The sequence below is a fragment of the Sceloporus occidentalis genome, unplaced genomic scaffold (genome assembly GCF_023333645.1).
Source record: "Sceloporus occidentalis isolate IW3139 unplaced genomic scaffold, rSceOcc1.0.p SCAF_10, whole genome shotgun sequence".
Classification (NCBI taxonomy): Eukaryota; Metazoa; Chordata; class Lepidosauria; order Squamata; family Phrynosomatidae; genus Sceloporus; species Sceloporus occidentalis.
This window is the reverse complement of record NW_028316990.1, coordinates 23,660,319-23,685,946: the sequence shown is the minus strand read 5'-3', so window position 1 is coordinate 23,685,946 and position 25,628 is coordinate 23,660,319. Positions and strand designations below refer to the sequence as shown.

Here is a 25,628-nt window from a genome sequence, read left to right as displayed (position 1 = left end):
TTTTTGCATAGATTCCGATGGATCACAGAAGCTGTTTTAGTCTGTCAGTCACCATTGATGTGATTGATATGTTTGTTCCATGTGATAGCCATTCACATATTGAAATATAGCCATTATATAAAATCTCAAGAGTCTCTTTTTTGAAAAGAGCAGGGCAAAAAGGTTAAATCAGAAAGATGAGGTTGTGAAGGGAGGATGTAAGGTAAAAAGTACAATGGGCCATACAGTACTGTACATATATTTGTGTGTTGTATGTGTATATTTGTTGGTCTATTGTTGATCCCTGCCACAATTCATGGGCAGAGGCAATAATAATAATAATAATAATAATAATAATAATAATAATAATATACAATGAGTCCTTGATATCTGCTAGAGTTCGGTTCCAGAATCCACCAAAATTTGTGGATGCTCAAGTCCCATTATAGAAAACAGTGTTGTAAATTTTGCCACTTATATAAAATGGCAAAATCAAAGTTTGCTTTTTAGAAATGACATGTTTTTTTAAAATATCTAAGTCATGAAAGGTTGAATCAGTGGATAAAGAATCAGTGGATATGGAGGGCTGGTTGTAGGATGTAAGAACGTTATAGGGATGGTTTGAAATCTGTAGACAAAACATTTAATCCTAAAGGCCAGCTCAAACCTGAAATCCAAGCATTGAGCCTTTTGGTTTTGCACAAATCCAAAGGTAACAAGCATATAAATTCAATATTTAATTACTATAATTCTGAACAGGGAAACCAAGGTAATGCTATATATATTACTACAAATTATTATATAACCGCTTTCCACTGAAACTCCCCAAGCTAAAACATTTTTACCTTGAAATAGAAGAGCTGTACTTCAGCTTCAACTATACCAGTGCAGAACAACTAACATCATTCCACTTTAATATCATGAAAGGTTCAACTAAAACCGATAGTGAAGCATCAAATGAGCCTGCGGTTCCTTTCAGAGAGAAGTCAACACCATCAACGTCATTAAAAAAAATGGAGGGAGAAATACAACTTTCCCAGTGATACTACACAAGTCGAAGAAGGCAACAAAAGTACCTCCATTTAAAAAGGAAAGAGAGAGAAAGTTCACTTTGCCACCGATACATGGCAGGCCTGATGGAAAAAAAAGATTTGGGCAAATCGCCCATAAACTGAAGTCCTACCAGGAGTTATGGGAGTTTCACAAAAGTCAAGAATAGATGCCTGGCACCGTCATCGTTGAATAAAGGGCAATAGATGAAAAAAATGCTTCTGGATAAAGGTACAGCAATTTAATATTTTCTTAATGTTCTCCACCATATAAATTTGTCTGCTTCAGGTCCACAGAGTCCATCAGAAACATTTTAAAAGTGCAAAACAAATACAGGAAACATAGAAATATTTCTCAGGTTTTTAAAATACAAGCCAAACTCTGAATAAAAGAGCTCGCAACCTTAGTAAAAAAAAAAAAAAAAGATACTTCTTAACTAGGCCCAGCTTTGTTTTCAAGCAGAGAAATAAAAACAAAACAAAACAAAAATTCAGGCCTGAATTGAACAGTTAAGTCACAAATAAAGCAAACTTACCAAATTAATGGAAAGTCAAAACTTATGCAAGTCCCATTCAGTCTACTCTAGGCCCAGCATTCCCTTCACACATTTCGCATTTTCAACAAATAGCAGGGGAAACCACTGACCGAATGTGGCCACAGTGGCAAGTCCCAGTCCAAGGAGTGAAACAGTGTAATGCAAATAGAAACGTGCTGTGAAATCCTCTGCTCTACGCATTGGCACAAAAGAAAAGAACAAGCCTTTAGGGAAATGACACAACATGGTGTGGAATGTGCACATCCAGAGCACAACAAACCTTAAACAAAGGCCCATGTCAGGCCCGTAAAACAACAACAACTATCCTCTCGTGGGATAGTTTTGTTTACTGTGCCTTATAAACTTCTAAATCCTGTGGAGTTCAGCAGGCACACCTGAAATTCTTAGAAGAGCCATCAAAAGCTGTATGATGGCTTTTCTCTTTGCTTATGGTGGTTTGTATCCATAGTAAGTTCTCCGAAGTAGGACTTCCCAAAAGTAGTCAAAAGCGAGGAAAAGGTGGCCATCCTCACTTTGTCAGATTTACGAAAGAGTCTGTGAAGCAGCAATGAAGCTGGAAACATCTGGAGGCACCCAAGCAAAATGTCTTCTCTGTGGAGGAGAAAAAAGAAAGAAAGGAGAACGAATTAGAAGAACAGAAATTAAGAGCAGGGAAAGGGGATATGGGATCAACTCCAACATGTGGTTTCCAAAACAGGTCCTTCTGCGTCCTCAAGAGGAGGAATGGGGGGGGGGACCTATCTGAAACGTAGGTTGCCCACCATGGTGGACAAAGTCCCTGTGACATTCAGCCGTAGGGAAAGAAACTGCTCATCTGCAGGGTCAGTCCTTGTTAATGCATCTCAATGGCTGCATCTACACTGCAGAATTAACGCAGTTTGACACCGCTTTAACTGTTGCAGCTCAAAGCTATGACATTCTGAGGTTTGTAGTTTTGTAAGAGAGCTTCTGGTGCCACAACAATCTACAATCCCAGGATTCCATATGATGGAGCCATGGCAGTTAAAGCAGGGTCAAAGTGTGTTAATTCTACAGTCATGCAATGTTTATCTGATATACCAAAGGTAGGATATCTTGCAAGAAACACTCCATATCCTTTTAAAATAACTTGTGTATCAGAGGCAGGAGGAGAATAACATACCTACCGACTTTTGAAGGAATTCGCCAACTTGCTTAGCCCACAAACACCTGAAAGAAAAGGAACGGAGTTAAAGGCAGAATCTATCTCTTCCCAAGAAACCTCTTCCTCACACCGAGAGTATTCCCCTCGCTATCCCTCCAACATGGAGGCCAGAATCCTTCCGGGACACTACCCTGGCACAAACATAGCTCCACAAGTGGTTACACTTTTCCATAACTGTATAGTCTGCATTAACTTTGAAAGCAAGGAAGTACTCAGGTTTCTTTTTGCTAACTAAGGCCTGTCACAGACTGCTAAAATAAAGCTGCTTCGGGTCTCTTTGGAGGTATGCTGTTTAAATGATGCATGCATCCTAAGAATCCGGAAGCTGCACCGAAGCTGCACTTCAGTGCTTAGGAATGGAGTGTGGCTTTGGTGCGATCTCCGGACTCTTAGGACCCATGCATCATTTAAATAGCATACCTCCAAAGAGACCCGAAGCAGCTTTATTTTGGCAGTCTGTAACAGGCCTAACCCTGGTGATTGCCAGTCTTTCTGTAGAGAGAAATGATCAATTAATTTGAAGGTCAAATGAGAGCTACACGTAGATATGTAACCTTTGTCCAGTTGAACATAACTGGTGATGACAGGCATTATAAAGAATAGGAGGATTCTATGAAGTTTGAAGAAACCCAAAGGGACATCCAGTCAGCCCATCAATGGAGGAAATCTACAGCTAAACCATGCCTAACAAGTGGCCTTCCAACCTCGGATTAAAAAGGTTAAAGATCGAGTTGAGATCTTCTGGAAGTGCCCACCACAAATCTTGCCAATAAAACCCCATGACAGACTTGTTCAGAGAGGATTTGCCGTTGCCTTCACCTGAGTTACTACAGGTTGTTCATAAATAAAAAGCACCTCATTGCATTACTGCTGCTGCTGAAGACTAATTGGCCTTTGCTGCCTCCTTGCTGTGTTTGTTAGCTTTCATCCAACTTTCAGAAACGCAACCACTTACATAGCCAGGTTTTCCTTAATTATGTTGATGATGATGATGGCAATGGAGGGTATGTTTCTATTGCTGGATGACAGGAAGAGGTAAAGCAGCTCACACACGTACCAAGGGCCAAAGTGATTCCACCTGAGCAACGTTAGAAGATGTAGGATCAGAAGCGAGCAACACACACAGCGGCATCAAGGTTTATCACTGTTTAAACATTTCACATGGTCATTCCAAGCAATCCTCAACCAGAGAGACTTTGGAGTTAATCTGAAATATCTTTCCAAGATGTATTAGAGTAGGGCGGAAATGATTTACCTTGGCCCTCAATAGGTGAAAGGTAGTCTACATTTGCAAAGCACCTGGGCTTACTGTTCTTGCCTGGCCTTTAACCTCCAAAACTGCTGGTTGGAACCTGGGTGGGCAAAGCATGGCTCTGGGCCGACATTTATTTTGTTTTAAGATATAGTGGGTCCTTGGTATCCGTTGTGGTTTGGTTACAGGACCCCTCATGGATACCAAAATCTGTGGATGCCCGAGTCCCATTAAATACAGTGGGTGAATAAGATAGTGGTCCCTTATATAAAATGGCAAAATCAAGGTCTTCTTTTTGCAATTTCAATAGTTTTAAAAATACTTTCAATCCATAGATGGTTGAATCCATGGATACAGAGGACATACTGCATTTCTGTATTGCCTCTCAACCCACATGGGTACTCAAGACAATGAACAAATAAAAGCAATACAAAAATCAAACTATTTAAAAACACATTTAAATGCACTCCCAAAAATGTTTAAAAGCACTTTGGTGCATGCAGCCCAAATGTTCAGGCTGGATTTTTGGAACAAAACTCAGGAGATTGAGAAAAGGCAACTTACAAGACCAACATTTCCGCCTTCCGGCTCTGGAGTTCAGTGATGGTCAAGCCAACAATGGTGCGGAGGGTATTGTCTCGATAAGTCAGAGACTCCAGAAGCAGCCTCAGGGCCCAGATGTTTTTCTGCAGAAGGGGAGAAAAGAGATGCAACCCTGGTACCATGTTCGCTGGTGCACAACGACCCATTTGATGGCGCTTGCAGGGGGAGCAAAGCTTTTCACACATGTTGTTACTGGGTGCCTTCAAGTCATTTCCGCCTTATGAGAATCCTAACACAAACCTATCATGGGGTTTTCTTGGCCAAATTTGTTCAGAAGTGGTGTTGCCTTAGCTGTCCTCTGAGGCTGAGAGAGTATGATTTGGCCAAGGTCACCTAATAAATAGCCAGCCTGATGTAGTGGCTTGAGCATTTGACTGTGATTCTTGAGACCAGGGTCTGAATCCTCTTTCAGTTGTGGAAATCCCTGGGTGATCTTGGGCAAATCACCCCCATCTCAGCTTAAAAGAAAAGCAATGGCAAACCTCCTCTGCATAAAACTAAAGAAATCCTAGGAGAGGGTTCCCATATTATTAGCCAGTGTGGTGTAGTAGTTTGAGTGTTGGATCAGGCTTTGAATCCCTGCTTGGCCCTGGAAACTCATAGGGTGTCTGTGAGCAAGTCACACTCTATCAGCCTCAGAGGAAAGCAGTGGCAAACCTCTTCTAAGTACATCTTGTCATTAAGTCCCTATGAGAGGGTTGCTACAAGGAGGCGGCAACTTAGAGGCACATAATAATTGAGAATGTGCATGATGCAGTAGTTTGGGGGCCAGACTAGGACTCCAGGGTTTGCACTCCCATTCGGCCATGGAAACCCCCTTCTGAGCAAGTTGCACGCTCACAGCTTAAACCTCTGAAGAAATCTGACCCAGAAAACTCTGGTATTGGGATCACCAGAAGTCAGAGCCAACTCGAAGGTGCATAAAATTAACAAAGACTGATCTGTTTTTTGTCATTTCTTAAATGGGAGGTTAGTTGCATCTCTCCCAGCCCTGAATTAAAACAAAAAATGAACAAATCTCCATGAATGGATGGGTATTATATAAAACAAGGAAGGGAAGTTAACAATAACCACATGCTTAATTCTTGCACAATCTATCTTGAGACGGTAAGCCACTCACAACTTACCCCAAAGGCCAACACAACATCCAGGAAGGAAGTCAGGGAATGGTGTTTGTGCACAATCATCTGTCGCACCAGCTGGACCACAAAAATGAGCCCGACCTCCATGTGTGTCTGGAAGGAAAGGGCAAAGAAAGGAAGGTAGCACAGTTTAACTGACCCAATTAAATGTTAATAGAGTAAATAAACTGCTAATTTAAAAAGATGCAGGCTAGTTAAGTGGGCACCATTTTAAAATACTTTTAGCCTTTTTATGCAACAGGTGTAACTCTACTTTTTAAACAGGCAAACATAACAAACCCAAACATCATTTTCCTCTCCAGACCTTCCCAAAATGGTAACAGGAAGTGATGTCACACCACATCACCATTCTGAGGGGGACTTCGAAAGGTGGTATTTAGAGAGCCAGTGCGGTGTAGTGATTTGTGCACTGGACTATGGCTTTGGAGACCAGGGTTCTAATCCTCACTCAGATGTGGAAACCCCTGGGACAAGTCACACTCCCTCAGCCTCAGAGGAAGGTAAAAGCAAAGTTCCGCTTAACAGATCTTTGTGGAAAACCCTGCAATAGGTTCTCCCTAAAAAAGAGACACCTTGAAGGCACACAACAATAAGCTTTCTTGTGCTTATCGGGCCTTCTATGTGGGTTGCGAACAAAAATTACCCCCCCCCAAATTATACAATTTTTAAAAAAGAACCAGGGGGGCTGGGGGTTCAAGGTAGTGGAGGCTCCCAGGCCCACGCAAGTAAGTTCTAGGAGCCGCAAATCACTATATCATGCTGGCTCTCTGTCAAAGGATGGCATTTGCCCACCCTTGTAAGATGATGCCTGAGGTGATCAGTATCACCTAAAAAAGAAATCCATGAATTGCCTTGAAACAAGATCAGAAATGCAGAGTGGAATCCTAGGCAGGATGCTTCAAGTGAATCCCACTTTCCTCAGGAGAACCAACTCCCTAGTAAGTGCAGCCCTGGAGCAACGTTTTGCCTGTCCCAACTGAGAAGGGCTGCCCAAGATCCCTTACAGAGAGAGAACTGACCCAGGGCACTGCTTGCAGGAGATGCCAGGAGATGAATTGGGGGCATGCAATGCCTGGGTTTCCCCATTGAGCTCCAGCCCCTCCCCAAAACCTAATCTTTAAACTAATCTTGCTGAATTCATTTGCAAATGTATGCAGATTTATTAATCTAATCCGTAAAATCATACGATTAATTGATTTAACCCCTCCTAAGCCCAGAGTTTAACAGCTCCCGGCAGCTGTCGCAACATGTTTGTAAAACTTTTGCTTCAAGCCTAAAAGACCATTAAGATCCAACCAAGCATCAACGAGCGGTCCAACGTCTTTGGAAAAAGTCTAGGGAATGGGCCGATTTCATTCATTATAAATTCATCCTTTTATCTTTTCCACGTGCTCTGTCTATGGCAAAACAGAACTATTTTAAATCGCTGATATGCGCTAATGAGAGGCGTCCGCAGCGTTTATTCTCCTGCTTCAATACACTACTAAAACCTTCCTCTCCCCCTGTCTTCTCATCATTTCCCCCCACTGACTTCACCAACTACTTCATCACTAAAGTCACTACTATTCGATCTGAAATAGTTCCTCCCGACTTGCCACTAGGTACCACTAACCTCCTGGTACCTTCTATTAATAAACTCTCTGGGTTTCCCCCTATTTCTCTGGATGAACTCTCTACGCTACTAAATTCTTTCAAACCTACTACCTGTTCTCTTGATCCTATTCCCTCCCGTCTCCTAATCTCTATAGCCCCTTCTCTTCTGCCCTCGCTCCTCTATATCTGTGGGTTCCTTCCCTTCTGACTTCAAACCTAGGTAAACTCATCAGTTCTTTTGGTTTCTCCTATCATCTGTACGCCGACGACACTCAGCTATATTTCTCCACCCCTGACCTTTTGACGGGGCTTGAACAGCAAGTTTCTTCTTGTCTGACTGCCATCTCTCAGTGGATGCGGCTTCGGCGCTTGAAGCTCAACATGTCTAAGACTGAGCTTCTTGTCTTTCCACCTAAACCCACCCTTCACTATTCCTTTTCTGTTTCTGTCAATGACACTTCTATTCAACCGGTTCATCTTGGCTTCATTTTTGACTCTTCTATGTCATTTATTCCCCAAATCCAGGCCACCGCCAAGGCCTGTAGATTCTTTCTCCACAACATTGCCAAGATCCGTCCATTCCTCTCAATCTCTACTGCCAAGACTCTGATCCATGCCCTAGTGGTTTCGCAACTAGATTATTGTAACCTCCTTCTAACAGGGCTTCCTCTTTCACGCCTCCATCCTTTAATCTCTGTCCAGTATTCAGCTGCCCGTATTGTCACATCCGCTCACCACTTTGACCATGTTTCTCCTCTTTTATCCTCCCTTCATTGGCTCCCCTTCCCCTTCCGCATCTGGTACAAGCTTTTGTTATTGAGTTTCAAAGCCCTCCATGGATTGGCCCCTCCTTACTTATCTGACCTTCTTTCTCCTTACATTCCTACTCGCACCCTCCGCTCTGGTAGTCAAGGTCTCCTGTCACAGTGTAGGACTTCCACTGCCCCCTCCCGAATTCGTCGCTTCTCGCTTGCTGCCCCTTACTCCTGGAACCTTCTTCCCCCACATGCACACCTCATCACTTCTCTACCCAGTTTCAAAACTGGGTTAAAGACTATATTGTTTAGAGAAGCATTCCCAGAGGCGAGCCCCTCTCTGACCCAGGAAGCCTTCTTTTAAGCATCCATTAAGAAGCCAAGCCCTTCCTCCAGTCCATCTGCCTTGGTCCAGGCCTTGGAGGTGGAGAAGATCTGCTGGACCTGATCCTATTCCCCACCACCACTCCCTTCTCCTTTTGTTTCGTGTCTTTTAGATTGTAAGCCTGAGGGCAGAGAACTGTCTGACTAAAAGCTTGTATGTACAGCGCTGTGTAAATTTACAGCGCTTTATAAATAAAGGTTAATAATAATAATATCCATGGGGTTAGTAGTCTTCATTAAGAAACGGCCAGCAGACTAAGCTAACAGGTGACCAATTTATTTCTAATAAAACAAAAAAGAAACTACTCCAAGCCTATGCTAGTTGAAGTCCATTCTGTCCCCAGGATTTTTTGAACTTTTCATTTTGAAATAGGTCAATTTGCTTGTATTATATTTGGCTTGCACAGCATTACTAAACCAAAAAAAAAAAAAAACCCTGTGCTGTTCCCCCCCCCCCCCCAAAATTGAGGGTTTTGTGGTACTAGTAGGAGACTTCAGGCCCACAAAAGTTGGGTCCATGTATATGTGTATACACACTAAACACATATAAAACTCATTCAACCCATTACATAAAAACATAATCTGATTGATGTATAAATAAGACCACACTCTGCTTGAATTCATTTTTAAAACAGTCAGCAATGAGGTACTTACATCCCTACTATAGACTTTTTTGGGGAAAATGTTGTTGAGGAATCGGTTGTAGATGGTGGCTTCTTTCACAACGTGGCAAGACTCGCTGATGATCATCTGCAAAAGAAAGTCACACCAGAATAACAAAAAAGGACATCTGGAGACTCAGGCCCCAATCCAAGTGGAATTCTTTTTGTCGTCATTGTGTGTCTTCACATTGTTTCTGACTTGTGTCAAACCTAAGGTGAACCTATCACAGGGCTTTCTGCAGCTGATAGTGTGTGACTCACACAAGGTCACTCAGAAGGTTTCCATGGCTGAGCAGGGAATCGAATCTCTGTCTCCAGAGTCGTACTTCAATGTTCAAACCACTATGCCATGCTGGTGCTCACCAATTAATATATTCTGATTTTTCCTGAACATGGGTTAAGGTTTATGGGGAAAAACAGCTAATAAAGTTAGCAAACAAATAAAATACAGCAGTGCTAACAGATACACACAGTGGCAAATTTATCAGGGGTTCTGGAAGGCAATTGTTCCTGACAAAGCACCCCCAAAGCTGAGCAGTATGTGTACCCACATGTCTAAATGTGGCACTCATCCATTACCTCTTGGAAATCTCGAGGTGGTTGTTTCACTTCAAGGGGTAGCAGGGATCCATCCTCTCCCAAAATGGAGTGGCTGCTAAAAGTCCTGATGATAGCACTCCAGTATTGGGGCTGAAACACAAGATGGCACATTGTGTTACCAGAATCCAATGCGGATTTCCCAATTATTCCTCATGCAAATGCTCAGAACTGGCCGACAATATTTGTTATAGCCTTGATGTAGTTTTAGCCCGCCTTTCCCTCAGTGAACTGAATGAGGGGTACATGATCATCCCATCCTGAAATTACAAAATCTTAAAATTAGAAGGGACCCCAAAGGCTATAAAATCCAATCCCATTCTGCCATGTAGGAATCCACTACTAAAGTACTCTCAAGAGATGGTCGTTCAACCTGTTTAAAGATTTCCAAAGAAGAGACTCCACAACTCTCTGAGAATATATATAGGGGTAGCTGTGTTGGCCATGCAACAAAGTACAGTAACATCAAACATCCACAAAACAGCAATACATTTACTGAGATAACCAAGATGCACAAAACCCACAATGCAAACTTTAAAAACTCCACTGACTTCTTTATCAGGCAAAGCTGGTAAAAATATTATTCTTTCTGTTGAATGATTTTTAACACCTTTGCCTGATGAAGCCAGTGGAGCTTCGAAAGCATGCATCATGTACTGTATTTTGTACATTTTGGCCGGCCCTATAAATACCCTAAAAAGGTACTGCTATTTGGTGGGTTTTGGTGGTTATTGTTCCACCGCTGATGGCTACTCCCCCAACCCTGTGAGGGAGGCACGGCAGAGAGATTGAAGAATTGGCACACTTACGCATCCTTATTTTCAATTTGTTCACCATTCAGCAGTCCTGGGGCCCTTTCATATGACACAGTTATTGCACTATGATCCAACTTTAATTGCCACTGAACATTCTGCCCTAAGGGATTCTGGGATTTACGGTGTAGGGGGGGGCATCTAGAATTCTCAGCCACACACACACACACACACACCAGGGATTCCATAATATGTTGCCAAGGCAATTAAAGTGGAACCCTAGTGCTATAATGTAGTGTAGTTTTAAAGAGCCCCAGGATGTGGAGAGCTCTCCTCCCCCATACACAGGTAGGCAGGGTTTTCTCTTTAAAATATGAGCCAGGCACCTCTTTCCTCACTTCTAAACAGCCGGTCTCCATTGGTCATGGAGACATGAGGGAAAAAAGCTGGTACCTCCTAGGAGGGCCCCAAGACAATTTACACTGTGCCTTCTATCCCTTTGGGTTAGGAGCACTGGGCTGCCCATGAAAGTGGAAAAACTGCAAATAGAAAACACTCTTTTTTATTTTACTTGAGAGAACATTTCTCTAGGACTTCCATTGCAACACTATGGTCTACATCTGCCAGAAGATGACCATAGACTGACACTGGAGGACCTACAAATGCCTAGAGAAGTGTTTTCTCTAGAAATCTCTAGGTCCTCCTGTGCAACTCTGTGGTCAACTTCCAGCAGAATTGTGCTGGAGGGCCTCGAGATTCCTAGAGAGAACCTATTAATCAAATCGGCAAAAGCCAAAGCTGCAAATGCGAAGGGCTTGCCCCTTAGTGGGTGGAGAGGAGAGAGTGCCCAGGGTCCAGGACTCTTAAGAGACCAGTGAGTAAGGACAAGGCCACCAGTTTGATTTCCTCATTTTGGGCCAGCAATGGAGGGAGGGGAGTGTTAAGCATGGCAAGGAAATAGGTGCTCACATTCTTATACAGTGATGAGTTGCTGCAGACCAGCTTGAGTATCTGAATGAGCAGAAACGGAACTCGCAGAGGTGTTCCTAATGAAGAGGAAGAAAGGAAGGGGTAAAATCAGAACTGCTTTACTGCCTGGTGGACACATGCCAAGGGTCAAAGGGCCATTTCCACATTTCCCAACCCTCAACAGGCCTATGCCAGCACGGGTGTAATGTTTCATGTTTGGTGATGGCTTTTAGCTGTTTTGGGAAAGGCAGCATTTACTGATCAAAATGCACCCCTCAAAGGAGAGGCAGGCAATTGTAAGGCCTAAAATCATGCTGAACTTCTTTTTAACTGGGGGATTGGGAGGCTTTAGGGGACTTGTGGGGATTTCAGGGACCGCAAAAATGGGTCACATCACTGGCCTAGAAACTACAGTGGTCCCTTGCCTTCTGTGGGGGATCCGTTTCGGACCCCGCCACATAAGGCAAGTTCTACCTATGCTCGAGTCCCACTGAGGATAATGGGGCTTGTGAGGCGGCGTGGCTGCACGAGTGCCATGGGCATGCACGCCATTCAGGAAATGGCGCGGGGCTTCCAGCATAAGCTGGAAGCCGCGTAAAAGACACCTGCGTATGATGTGGGAGCACTGTATTTTTTACTTGAAAATGGATGGAGGAATCTACAGTCCAAATGGGTTGCAACATTCTCACCCTATGGGTGTAGTGTGTGTACGTGTGTTGTGTGCCTTCAAGTCATTTCTGACTTACGGGGTTTCTTGGCAAGTTTCTTCAGAGGAGGGTTGCCATTACCATTCTCTAAAGCTGAAGTGGAGAGAGAGTGAGCACCCAGTGGATTTACATGGCCAAGCTGGGATTTGAACCTTGGTCTCTAAACTCATAGTCCAACACTCAAACCGCTATACCATGCTGGCTCTCCTAGAGTTTGTGCTAGGATGGCTGACAGAACTAGACAAGGAACCAAATGAAGGAATACGTGCCCACAGATATCCACCGAGAAGACTTCTCCATCTCTTTCCCTGAAGGAACATGTCCAGTGCGGAAGATCTTCAGGTACATCTCGAAATGGCTGAGGGAGAGGTGGCAGGCTATGCAGCGTGTTTTGTAGTAGCAGTAAAAGAGAGCCAGGGCACCACCATGGATGTCTCCACTTCTGCACAGGTAGAAGGGTATCTTATACGTATGCTGCTCTAGACTGGATTGTGCAAATGAGACAGAACAAAAGGCGCACTGATTTGTTGCAGCAAAAAAGCAACAAGGAGTCTATGCTGACCTGTGCTATTTATAAACCAGGAGGCATTCTCATTTCTTAAGTCAAATGCAACTTGGAATAAATGAGAACAGCAGTAGATATTTTAAACCAGTCCATTCACTGCTACTTTGGGAGTCAGGTCTTAAATCCTGGGTTTTTTTGTCTTTGCTTTTGAACTGTGCATTTCTAGCTATGCTTGTTTTAACTGCCGTAAGCTACTTTTGAGTCCCAAACTGGGGATAGGTCGGATGATAAATGACCATCATCATCATCATCATCATCATCATCATCATCATCATCTAATAATAATAATAATAATAATAATAATAATGCCACTCTACTTTTCAGTAATCCAACAAAATCTGTGTCTCAGACAACATTTTTCTTACTCATAATGAAAAGAATGTCATCATTGCCTGAGAATCCTCCCAAAAAGGATATTTCTTATTATTCTCCAGTTTAAAAATGTTGGGTTGCAAGTTCACCATTATGTTTCATCAGATGACCAGATTATAGTCCAATACTATCTATTGAGAGCTATAAAAAGCCATTTAAAACACTCACGACAGGACATCATGACATCTCACCGCTTTCAGATAACGAGCCAGCTCAATGTATCTGAGGAAGGAGAACAAAGTAATTAAGGCACAAATTAGCTCTCAGCAAACCTCCCTATACATTTATTGATAAAACGTGTGACAGTGGCCACCATTACAGTTTACTTTACAATGCTGGTGGCAATAGTGTTTTTATATATCTTCACATCAACTCCGACTCATGTTTTCTTGGCAAGATTTACTCAGATATCATCATACTAAAAGAGAGCTGTTACTCTTAAAGATGTTAGAATGTTAGATGTTAGATCTGTCCACCCCTGACCTTTTGACGGGGCTTGAACAGCAAGTTTCTTCTTGTCTGACTGCCATTTCTCAGTGGGTGCAGCTTCAGCACTTGAAGCTCAACATGTCTAAGACTGAGCTTCTCGTCTTTCCACCTAAACCCACCCTTCACTATTCCTTTTCTGTTTCTGTCGACGACACTTCTATTCAACCGGTTCATCAAGCCCGCAGTCTTGGCTTCATTTTTGACTCTTCTCTGTCATTTATTCCCCAGATCCAGGCCACCGCCAAGGCCTGTAGATTCTTTCTCCACAACATTGCCAAGATCCGTCCATTCCTCTCAGCCTCTACTGCCAAGACTCTGGTCCATGCCCTAGTGGTTTCGCAACTAGATGATTGTAACCTCCTTCTAACAGGGCTTCCCCTTTCACGCCTCCATCCTTTAATCTCTGTCCAGTATTCAGCTGCCCGTATTGTCACATCCGCTCGCCGCTTTGACCATGTTTCTCCTCTTTTATCCTCCCTTCATTGGCTCCCCTTCCGCATCCGGTACAAGCTTTTGTTATTGACTTTCAAAGCCCTCCATGGATTGGCCCCTCCTTACTTATCTGACCTTCTTTCTCCTTACATTCCTACTCGCACCCTCCGCTCTGGTAGTCAAGGTCTCCTGTCACAGTGCAGGACTACCACTGCCCCCTCCCGAATTCGTCGCTTCTCGCTTGCTGCCCCTTACTCCTGGAACCTTCTTCCCCCACATGCACACCTCATCACTTCTCTACCCAGTTTCAAAACTGGGTTAAAGACTATATTGTTTAGAGAAGCATTCCCAGAGGTGAGCCCCTCTCTGACCCAGGAAGCCTTCTTTTAAGCATCCATTAAGAAGCCAAGCCCTTCCTCCAGTCCATCTGCCTTGGTCCAGGCCTCGGAGGTGGAGAAGAACTGCTGGACCTGATCCCATTCCTCACCACCACTCCCTTCTCCTTTTGTGTCGTGTCTTCTTAGATTGTAAGCCTGAGGGCAGGGAACCGTCTAACTAAAAGATTGTATGTACAGCACTGTGTAAATTTACAGCGCTATATAAATAAAGATTAATAATAATAATAATAATAATAGAATGCACTTCCCCCCACCTATTTCTAAATATGTAAACAAACTTATATGGGTACCACTTGGAAAATACTGTGCACATCCACAATATGCTATTATAACACTTTGATGCTACTTCAATGGCTCCATCCTATCGAATTCTGGGATTTGTGATTTAGTGAGGGGCTTAAAATTCTCTGCATGAAAGCTCTAAAGCTGAAAGACAGAGGAATCCATGAGAGATTTCTAACTACTGCAATCAAATCACAAATCCCAAGATTCCATACGATGGAGTCATGGCTGCTGAAGTAGTATCAAATAGCGGATACACTTCTGGACTTACTGTCCATGGTTTTCCATTCTCTCGATCCGTGCCTCTATCACAGAAATTCTTTCCCAAAGACATTCCTTCTTTTTATGTGTTCTGTGACTGGTGACATTGTGTCCTTTTAAGATAGAACTCAGCAAGCCGTTATCCCACTTTTTAAAATTCAGTCTGGAAGGAAAAGAAGAGAATCAGAGATGGCAGAAGGGAAGCAAAGATGGCGCCATTCTTGTTCTCTCACTGAACCACAGGCAAGCTGGGCATGAGGATGGATCCTCAGTTGGCAGTGCTACCATTACAGGCATAGCAAGGCTTTGATCGCTTTCCCTTTGTCCTCTTTGCTATGGCAAATCATAATAAAAAGGAGAGAAGGGAGCAAGTCAATACCCTATAACAGGGGCAAACTAAGGCTGAAAGGGAGTTTGGTCCTGCATCAAAGGTCTTGGATAGAGGTGGTAAAGATGAGTCCTTCCAGATGTGGCTGGACTGCAACTCCCAGCAGCCTTAGCCAGCAGAACTAATGGCAAGCAATGCTGGGAGCTATAATCTGACATCATCTAGAGAGCCGCATGAATCCCACCCCTGTCCTAGGAGTGACAAAGAGACAGTGCTGCCCTCCTGGGAACTGGGAGGGGGAATTCTTTGCAAATTTTCCAGCTTGTCTCCTGAATCACAGCAGAAAACTGGGCTTTCTCACCTGCCCTAGCACTGGTTAAATGGGAACATGCTACCATTGTGCTTATTATTCATTATTTACGCTTGTCATTAAAGAAACAGGATATGCTGGCTCCCCCTCATCCTCTGACTACAGTCTCCCTTATCCAAAATGCTTGGGACCAGAACTGTTTTGGATTTTGGATTGTTTTGGAGTTTGGAATATTTACATATACATAATGAGACATCTTGGAGATGGGACCCAAGTCTAAACATGAAATCCATTTCTGTTTCATATGCACCTTATAAACGCAGCCTGAAAGTAATTTCATACATCATATTTTTAAATAATTTTATGCCTGAGACAAAAGTTTGTGTAAAATGAACCATCAGAAAGCAAAGGGGTCACTGACTTAGCCACCCATGTGGACAACTTTGGATTTTGGAATTCCAGATAAGGAAGACTCAACCTGTATAAGCTAAACTACTATAAGCTAAGTTTTACTAAAAGTGATGCAGCTAAGAGTCTAAAGCAGAGATGCATGGCAGCCTTTTTGCTAATGAGATCCAGCACCCCTTTATAGAACTGGCCCCTTAAACAACTAATTCTTCCCGGACTATTCCCTGGCCAACAGTACATATAAACCTGTACTGGCTACATTGCCATAATAGCTTCCATGGGAGTCCAAGAGCCACATGGCTTGCCTCAGAACTGGGTCGCTACCTTTTCCATCTTTTTTAATGCCCCACAATGCAATGCCCAACATCCATTAGCAGTGGAAAGAAACCTACCTGGAGGTCAAATGACGACAATACATTGGGAAAGGAATAGACTGGAAGAACTGGATCAACTTTTTATACAAAGGCTTCGGGAAGTCATTCAGTATCAGTAGTCTCTGAAGTCGGTTCGTGATCCTGAAAGATCAGAGGAAGACCAGGATTACAAATCCGAACAACAACAAAATAATCTACAACAGGGATGGAGAAAGTGTGCCTGTTTTGAATCCCCTAGAATCCCTCCCCCATTTTTATTTTCTTGCAAATGTTTCAACCAAAGGATCACTCCTAGGCTTAGAAAAACCCAGGTAGGTCCAGGAATATTATGAAAATGCCCACTGTACCCCCTAAGAGAGTAGGAGGGCCTTTTCAGTAGGAAAAGGGAGTGATGTTATGCTCCAAGATCCTATGGGAGTCTATAACCCAGTCTATAAGGCTTTACTGTCAAGCTTCCCTTTTTGGAGGGACATTTCCTACCCCTTTGCAAGGCTCCTTGCACTGATAAGCGCCTTAATATGAGGGCAAGTGAAAGTCAGGCTCAGTTTAAAAAGTGGAAGAAAAGGGAACAGATTTCCTCAAAGGGACTGATATTCTTCCTTAACTGGCAATTTGCTCCCACACGGTTTGATGTTAAAGGTGAACAGAAAAGCCAAAATTAGAGTAACACGAGGGAAGGCATACTTGCATGCCCTCATTTCTCTGAAATTTCAATAAAAGAAATAACCATTTTTTTAAAGAAAAAAATATCAGAGATAAAAGCAGAACAAGAGACTGGTTTATCTTCCCCCCTCCCTGAAAATAGGGTGCATTTACAGTACACATTTACAGTTGTTTTATACCAGGTTAACACCATGACTCCCTTGTATGCAATCCTGGGATTTGTTGTTTAGAGAGGGACTTAGAATTGACTGCTGTAGTTCAAGGAAGTGAACTAGAAATCTTTAGAAGACAATTCTCAGCACCTCGCTGAACTTTTCATATGGCTTCAAAATTTCCACAGATTTTACAGCTCTACGTTTTGTGAAAATGCAGTATGTTAATTGGAATGAGAGGAGAATATATTGCCAATGGAGTGTTGCTGAGCACTGGTCAGTCAGAGTGCCTTACCTGGTCATCAGACTAGACACAGTTTCGGTCAACGTTCCTGAAAGAGTCCTCTTTTTGAAGCTGATAAAAGAAAAGCAAAAATGCAACAAAATCCCTATTTTCCAGCACTTTAAAAACAATGGATACTATCCTTAGAATCATAGAGTTGGACGAGATCACAAGGGCCATCCAGTCCAACTCCCTGAACTCTCAGTCATAGCATCCCCAACAGATGGCCATCCAGTCATCTCCAAGGAGGAGATGGCCTCCAAGGAGGGTAAAGACCTCCAAGGTTGTCTGCGAGAAAAAAATCCTTAAGGGTTCCAATACTACTACTAAGAATAATAGCAATAATGATAATAATCATACTATAATATGTATTATCATGTGTGCTTATTGTTATCGCTTTGTTGCGCAGTCCGTGATGAGGTCCCACGGCTACGTTTGGCGCCAGGATCACCTCCTTCGCATCTATAGGCAGCAGCTTGTGAGCTGGAGAAACACCTCTCCCCTTCTAGAATAACTGAAGGGAACAGTGTAGACAAAGGTCTCTCAGATAAGGCTTTTATTCTTAGAAGACGTTCCAATATGGACAGAGCTATCTACAAACATCTACACAGTCCACCGTCCATCAAACAAAGAAAGCCACAAAGTCAACTGGCTCTAACAGATTCCACAACCAAGTGCCAAAACCAACTGCCAAGGCCAGCTGTCAAGGGAATGTTCAAATCCCCCCAGCCAGCACTTGAGTGGCTGATGACCCTTGGCTGGTGAATGGCTGCCTGTTGCTATTAAATCCCACATTGTACATTTTACTATGGACTCTATATATCCCAACACTTACTATCTAAGTGCTTATTACCAGCGTTGCACCAGCTATGCTCCTTCCTAGAACAGAGGGATCTACAGGTGGCAGTGCACATGCTGGTAACCTCAAGGCTGGACTTCTGCAATGTGCTGTACATTGTGCTATCCCTTGACGCAGTTGGAAACACCCATTAATTCAAAACATGGCAGCTAGATTTATTGCTGTTAACATTTAGGCCATATTACTATTGTTTTTGTGTCCCTTCAAATCATTTCTTACTTATGGTGACCCTAAGGTGAACATATACTGTATTGGGTTTTCTTGGAAGGTTTCTTCAAAAGAGCGGGGGGGGGGGGGGTTTGATTTTGCCTTCTTTTGGGGTTAAGTGGCACTTGACCAGGATCACCTGGGGGTTTCCATGGCCGAGCAGGAATTCGAACCCTGGTCTACAAAGTCATAGTCAAATGCTCAAAACCATATTATGCCAATAATAAAATAACTCCACTGGCTGCCAATTAAGTTTCCTGGCAAAGTACAAACAGCTGGTTATAACCTTTAAAGCCCTACATGGTTCAGGTCCAGGTTACTTACAGGACTGCCTTCTCCCATGTAATCCACCCTGTATACTCAGGTCCTCTGGAGATATGGACTTCAGTCAACCAAAACTAGGCCCACTTTACCCAGAGGACATTTTCTTCAGCCACCCCCAAACTGTGGAATGACCTGCCTGAAGAGATCCATCAGCTCGAAAAGCTGCCTGGCTTTAAATTAGCAGTAAAGACCAGTTTCTTCCAGTAGGCCTATCTAGATTATTTTGAAATTATGGTTGTTAAAGTGTTTATTAATGGATTTTCATATGTCTTGGCTTTTTATAGTCTTTCAATTCATTCATTTATCTTATTTTATTTATGGGATTCATATCCTGCCTTTCTCCCAAAATGAGATTCAAGGTGGCGAGGAGGATGAGAATATTATAATATTAATAGCAGTAGCAGCAGGATAATAATATAATACATTATTTTATATATATATATATATATATATATATATATATATATAATATTATAACATGGAGAGTCAGCTGGTGCAGTGGTTTTAGTGTTGGACTACAATCCTGGAGATCACGGTTTGATTCTCTGCTCAGCTGTGGAAATCCACTGGATGACTTTGCGCAAGTCACACACTCTCAGCCCAGAAAACCCCATGATAGAGTTGCCATAAGTCAAAAATGACTTCAAGGCATATGGCAACAACAACACTATAAGATACATAATATGCCCTATAATAGTCCAGTATTGCTACTTCTAGTCATAACAAAAATAATATTTTCATTCATATTTTGCATCTTTTCCCCAAAACTGGGACTGAAATCTGCTTTCAAAAATGAAAAGCGATACCATTAAAAGCATTTACAAAGCCTTAATCAAAAATGCACCAGCAAAGATGGTCAAGCCCAACAAATCTGCAGAATTACTTACCAAGTTGGGCATTTGTGGAGCGCGATCTCTCTGGCAGCTCCCAAAAGCATGATGGCTTCTGTTTTGGGTTTCTCTTGTTCAGCCTGATTCAGAAAGTCCGTTACAAGATCAGAAACGGAGGAGTAACTAAAAAAATCCAAACAGTTTCAGACATGGATTTGAACACAGGAATGGTTTTTATGACACTTAGCATGAAGAGATTAGAAAAAATATTGACACCAAAACCAAAAAGGTTTAATTTAATTTAATTTGGATAATTATATCCTGCCCTATATAATGGGATAAACTAATTCAAGCAAGCTATATAAACATATTGAACAATTTACCAAGTCAAAACATCTTAATAGTGTGGTACTTCTTACTGTTGGGACCCCCTTTTATATCTACATGTGAATGTTGTGCCCCCCCACATAGTATATGAATAAAAATATTTTGTTTATTTAGTGTGCATATTTTCATTTGTACGTTCATGTATGTTAATATATTAACATTTTATAAGGAAATAATTTCATTCAAATTAAAACAGTTTATTTAAGGAAATTCAATATGTAACTCAACACATTGTACAGACAGGTTCAGAGGAGAAGGAATTAGGGCCTCCAAGTCTCACATCCCCCTGCAGGTCCTGTCTCACTGTTTGAGAATCACTGGCTTAAAAGAATAAAATTGTTAAAACTGTGTATATCATTTATACTTGTGTATAAATTGAGTTCATGTGTAAGTCGAGGACAGGTGCATATGTGTCACCAACACATATTTCTGTCCGCTGACTGGGGTCCCCAGGAGGGCAAGACATTACCTGTAGCTGACATACTGAGGAAGGAGGCTGCATGTATCACAATCGCCAGGGCCCAACTTTCGATGGCAGAGGCACTTTTGGCAAGCTGGAGGAAGTCTCTCACCAGATAGATATTTATGGTATTGCACTGAAATATCATCGGTGAATTTCTGCAGGAGGTTTCCTAAGGCAGAGAATAGGGAAGAAAAGCAAGAGAACTGTAAGCTGCCTGAGATCTTCAGATACATAATGGGATATAAATACAATGATGATAGTATGAGTAAGGAAAGGAACACACTCATTTTTAACCATTATTTCCTCTCCAAAACGCACAACATGCCACTTGGAAAAGCTGCCCCTTCCCAGCAGAGATGGGAATGTGTACATTGCTTATTCCCAGGCCTCAAACCGTTATAGCTCAATAAGTTATAGCTCAATAAAATGGCCCTTGTTTAATCCAACTAATCGTGTCTGCTCTTGTTATTTCATGGCTGGTCAATAATTGCTCCACAAACCTGGTATGTCTTGAAATAAGAGCAATCAAACTTTCCAGTGTCAGTCCTCATAAAAACCAAAAGGAAGAGATCCTCTGAGCATGCACAAAATCCTCCAGCCTCCAGAATCAAAACTAGAAATATTCACTGTTGGTGATTTGAGGTGGGGGACCTTTCCAGGAGTGGCGCAGCCTGCAATGGGTGCTTTTGCACAAGCACAGCCTTCAACCCACCAAATTTGCCCACCTCTGTCTTAAGAGCTTCAAGGTCACAGAGAAAGGGCTGCTGTTGACATCAGTTCAGTCTCAAGATCTTAGCAAATCAATTCCTAACCCGTAAGTCATAAAATAAATACTAAACTAACTAAATAAAATACTTTAAAGCTCCTGGGCAGCTGTATTTCTGTGGCCCCCATCTGCACTGGAGCTTGTCCTGGGAAAATCCTGGAGTAGTCACTTGGGGCACAAAGCCTGATTTTAGCCCACATCAATCCTCAGAATAAAGGGTTACCTATACATGATAGTATAATGTTATTTTAAAATCCTCAGGATAAAACTCTGCTCCAGAAGGGAACAAATGTCATGCGCCCCAACTTGGGACTGACATGAAGTGATGTGGCTTTTGCCTTTTGATAACTGTATGGATGGGAGGGACCATCCTATCACCACCGCCCCAAGCAACCATATGAAAAAAGGGAAGTGGTAGATGTAGCTGTCCAATTGCTTCTGCCATTAAGTCGCTCAAACCTTAGTGGCATTGAGGGACCTCCGCCGCTGGGCACCCACCTCCACGTTGAATGTCACCATCTGTTTCAGAGAGGTCCAAGTTAAACATGACAAGGCTCCCAATGAGGGCAGAGTTCCACAGATTCTTCCAGTACTTGCTCTTGTTGTGGGCGTTACAGTGGCAAAGTAAAGGGGTCACCCAGTCTTTGCACTGGTGAAGGAAGCAAAAAGAAAAACCCAGCATTGTTAAGATCTGTATCCAATCCCACTTGATTTTAAAGGCTCAGGGGGGGATCCTACAATTTCCCAGCTTTATAAAAAGCTTAATTCCAAGTGTCAATCTCTGGCTCCTCCAGCCATTTCCTTAAGGCACCCATAAGTGAAGACAATATACTGTAGGTGTAGAGGGATGTCCTTTAAAGACATTCAACAGCTGAATATGCTGTCTGGATTTGAAAAAGCATTAAAGACCAGTCTCTTCTGGAAGCCTTATACAGATTTTTAAATTGTGAATTTTAAATGATGGCTTTAAAATGGCCTCACCTAGGATGGAAAGAGGTCTCTCAGCCTCTGGCATTTGCTAGAAGTGTCATGCATTTCTAAATTGGATTAACTCAAAAGTCTTATCTGGGCCACCATCTTCCTTCTCAAAGAAGCCACTGAGATAACTCAGAATGTTCAGAAATATGCTGTCTCTTTAGAACATTAGATTAGCTAGGTGACTGCATGCCAGCCAAACCTAATGATAAGGAACTATGGAAGCTGTAGACCTAAACATCTAGAAAGGAGAAGGTTTTCTGCCCTCCATTTTGGATTGAAGCTCAGTTTAGCAAATGGGACTAACAGCAATTTCCTGGAATTTTCCTCCACAAATTGGTTTAATCCTTTTAAAAAGCCATCTGAGCCAGCAGCCAGAGTCACATGGCATAGAAGCGAATCTCACAAGTTAATCCCACATTGTGCTCAGAACATCCCTTTGTCTCCCCTGATCATACATCCAGCTGCTCTTTTTACAGTACCCAGTGGTTGCAGGGACCTCAGAAATAGGACTAGGCTTTTAAATTACCACCGCTGTAGAAACATCCTTACCACAGAATTTCAGGGGGTGACAGTGATACAATGCTTTTAAAAGTGAAATCTGGGGCTTATGCACAAAAATGACTTTTTCAGGAGAAACAGATCTGGTATAACATGCTGGACTTTTTGGTTGTTGTTGTTACTTGCTTTAATTTTATGAAGCGTTAACTTTTTAAAGAATCTTTTGCATGCTGTGAATGCTTGTTGTAACTGTTATAAGCCACTTTGAACCCCAAACAGGGAAAAATGTGGAATATAAATAGAAGGAGGAAGAGGAGATCGTGAGGGTGGTTTTCTACCAAGTGAAACCTATGATAAGTCTTTCAAAGCACCTCTTGTTTACTTTACTGAATTTTGTTCTACTTTGTAGTTGCTATTTTTAACTTGCTTGCTATTTTTCTTTACGTAATAGTTGTGTTGGAATACTACTTTTCATCAGTTGACACTGGAGCCCAGTAAGCACACTGGGTGATATGCCTGGATTATTTTTGTCCTTGTTAATGTTTACTAAATGATTTTACCCTGTTTCAACTTGGTGTTGTTTTAATATGATTTACTCATCGAGGTTTTTTAAAAACCTTTGTATCACTACGTTTTTAGCTGTATCTTGTTTTAACCTTGCTGCCTGGGCTTGAGTGTCATGAGAAAGGCAGGATATAAATTAGGTAAATCCAACCTCTTGAAGGAAACAAAAGATACCGCACAAGCAAGAGTTGCCCGTCACTCACCACATCTGGAGACAACCTTCCCCGTCTTACCTCCACGGCACGCTTGTTGCAAATGTAGCAGTAGCACTCGTCACAGGTCTCTGCGTTCTTCCCGAGGGGAAGTAACATCCCCAATTCTGCACGCCTAGGAGAAAGGAAGAAGGTGCCCTTAAGTTATCAGCAGCTTCCTCACCCTTCAGTTTGCATCAATATACCCAATAGGAAGTTCAGATTAGGTTGACTAGGTTGGCTTTCCCCCTAAAGTAACCCACAATCCAACTTGGGAGGACAAGGAGGTAACAGTTAACAGAACAGGGAGATTGTTCCCCAGTCTCTCTGCTTTCATGGCATGAAAATGTACACAGGACGTCTGAGGTAGGTAGGAAAATTGGAGGAGGCAATAAAACAGCTGCCATGAGCCACTATTTAAGGCATTTTTAAAATCGCCTCTCAACCCACCAGGGCCCCCAAGATGACGCACGATGGATGTATCTATAGGCAGCCAGAGACAAAAGGAAATAGAGAACTCTCAGTCTGTTGGACTATGAATATCATGTGTGGCACACATCAATAAGAGATATAACCCCTGGCAAGAGCCAATGTGGCTGCTATGCTACTTCCAAGATATTTCTTTCAAAAAACAAGGATGGGGATCCTCTTCTCCTGAGCCAAGGTACGTACTCAAAGGGGTTGCTTGAGCAGTCATATCTCGCATGTGGCATCAGCTTTGGTCGCTTGCAGAAAGTAACAATCACCTCGGATTCTTCATCTTCAGCTTCACTCTTGTTTTCCTCTTTCGAAGGCAAACCTTCTGCAAAAGGGAAAAAAAAGACTGAGGACTGAATGTATATATTTTGGGAGCCATAGTGGTGTAATGGTTTGAGCGTTGGACTACGACTCTGGAGACCATGGTTCGAATCCTGCCTTAGCCATGAAACCACTATATGAACTTTGGCAAATCACATGCTCTCAGCTTTAAGAGGAAGGCAATGGGAATCTTCCTCTGAACAAGGAAACCCCTCATATGTTTGCCTTAGGGTCGCCATAAGTTAGAAACGACTTGAAGGCACACAACAACCGCAACAACAACCGAGATTCTCAGAAGGGGAAAAGGACATCCTCATCCCATCCTTATTGCATGATTGCGATAAGACTTTCAGAGAACGTTGCATTCAGCCTGTCAGTGAAGTGCTATTGTCCACGATCACATGAAAGACTTTCAGACGACGTCGCACTTCCCCTGCCATTGTCCCCATCAGCGAAGTGGATTTCTCCGGTCATTTTCTATTAACAGTAGTTTCCGTTAATACAAAATGACAGGACAATTCAACTTCATTGACATTGGCAGGACAAGTGCAATGTGGGACTGTCTTTTGCGCGATCGCAATAAGGACAGGAGAGCAATCCACTTCGCTCCTGTTCCAATCTGATAATCAAAAATATCTTGGGAGTACAACAATCCGCTTACCTGAAGGCTCAATCAGCAAAACAGAACTCTCCAAAGAATCCTCTTTTTCATCACTGGCATTCAAGATAATGCATTCCTCTTCATCTGCGGACTCCATGACCACAGGGCACCCAAGGACTGTGACTTCTTAGCGTGAAGATGGCTCAGGAGGGTCAAGCGCTAGGAAAAGAGAGAGAACAGAAGAGAGGAGCTGAAACGAATGGCCGCCAACGCTGAACCAGCTGAGTTTTCAACAGCTGCTTTGCCACCAATTGTCTCAAAGAACCGGAAACACACAAAAAAGTAGTAAGGGTCCAAAACACATTGCAGAAATAATCCACTTTGAGACGGCTTTAAGTGCTGTGGCTCAAGGCTAGGGAATTCAGGGACCTGTAGTTTTGTGAGACATTGAGCCTTCTGTCAGAGAGCTCTGGTGCTGTCAGAATAAACTACAATTCCCAGGATTCCCTAGCACTGAGCCAGAGCAACTAAAGCATTCTCAAAATGGATTATTCCTGCAGTGTGTTTTGAACCAGTGAAAACTCTTGGTCAAGGAACAGAGAAGGCAAGCAACTCAAGAGCAATGCTCAGAGTGTCGTGTTTTTCCAGAGAAGATCGGGTG

At 42.6% G+C, this 25,628-nt stretch overlaps 1 protein-coding gene across 5 annotated transcripts; it reads right to left on the bottom strand.

Moving 5' to 3' along the window:
- Window positions 1-1,994: 1,994 nt before the first annotated feature.
- Window positions 1,995-25,186, bottom strand: LOC149306209 (uncharacterized). 5 transcript variants are annotated; one of them, XM_089539823.1, is made up of 19 exons: window positions 25,028-25,186; window positions 24,241-24,370; window positions 23,611-23,704; window positions 21,836-21,986; window positions 20,578-20,740; window positions 19,779-19,904; window positions 17,514-17,573; window positions 16,422-16,544; window positions 14,994-15,146; window positions 13,290-13,343; window positions 12,454-12,668; window positions 11,478-11,554; window positions 9,739-9,849; window positions 9,152-9,247; window positions 5,751-5,858; window positions 4,585-4,706; window positions 3,724-3,846; window positions 2,727-2,773; window positions 1,995-2,176 (listed from the first exon to the last, which is right to left on the bottom strand). In XM_089539823.1, exons 1-19 carry the CDS (start codon window positions 25,122-25,124, stop codon window positions 2,094-2,096), a joined length of 2,133 nt encoding a protein of 710 aa, XP_089395949.1. In that variant the 5' UTR covers window positions 25,125-25,186; the 3' UTR covers window positions 1,995-2,093. The 5 variants fall into 5 exon arrangements, with proteins under 5 accessions (XP_089395949.1, XP_089395950.1, XP_089395952.1 ...); XM_089539824.1 differs by having other exon boundaries at window positions 2,731-2,773; XM_089539826.1 differs by having other exon boundaries at window positions 12,454-12,626.
- Window positions 25,187-25,628: the final 442 nt, after the last annotated feature.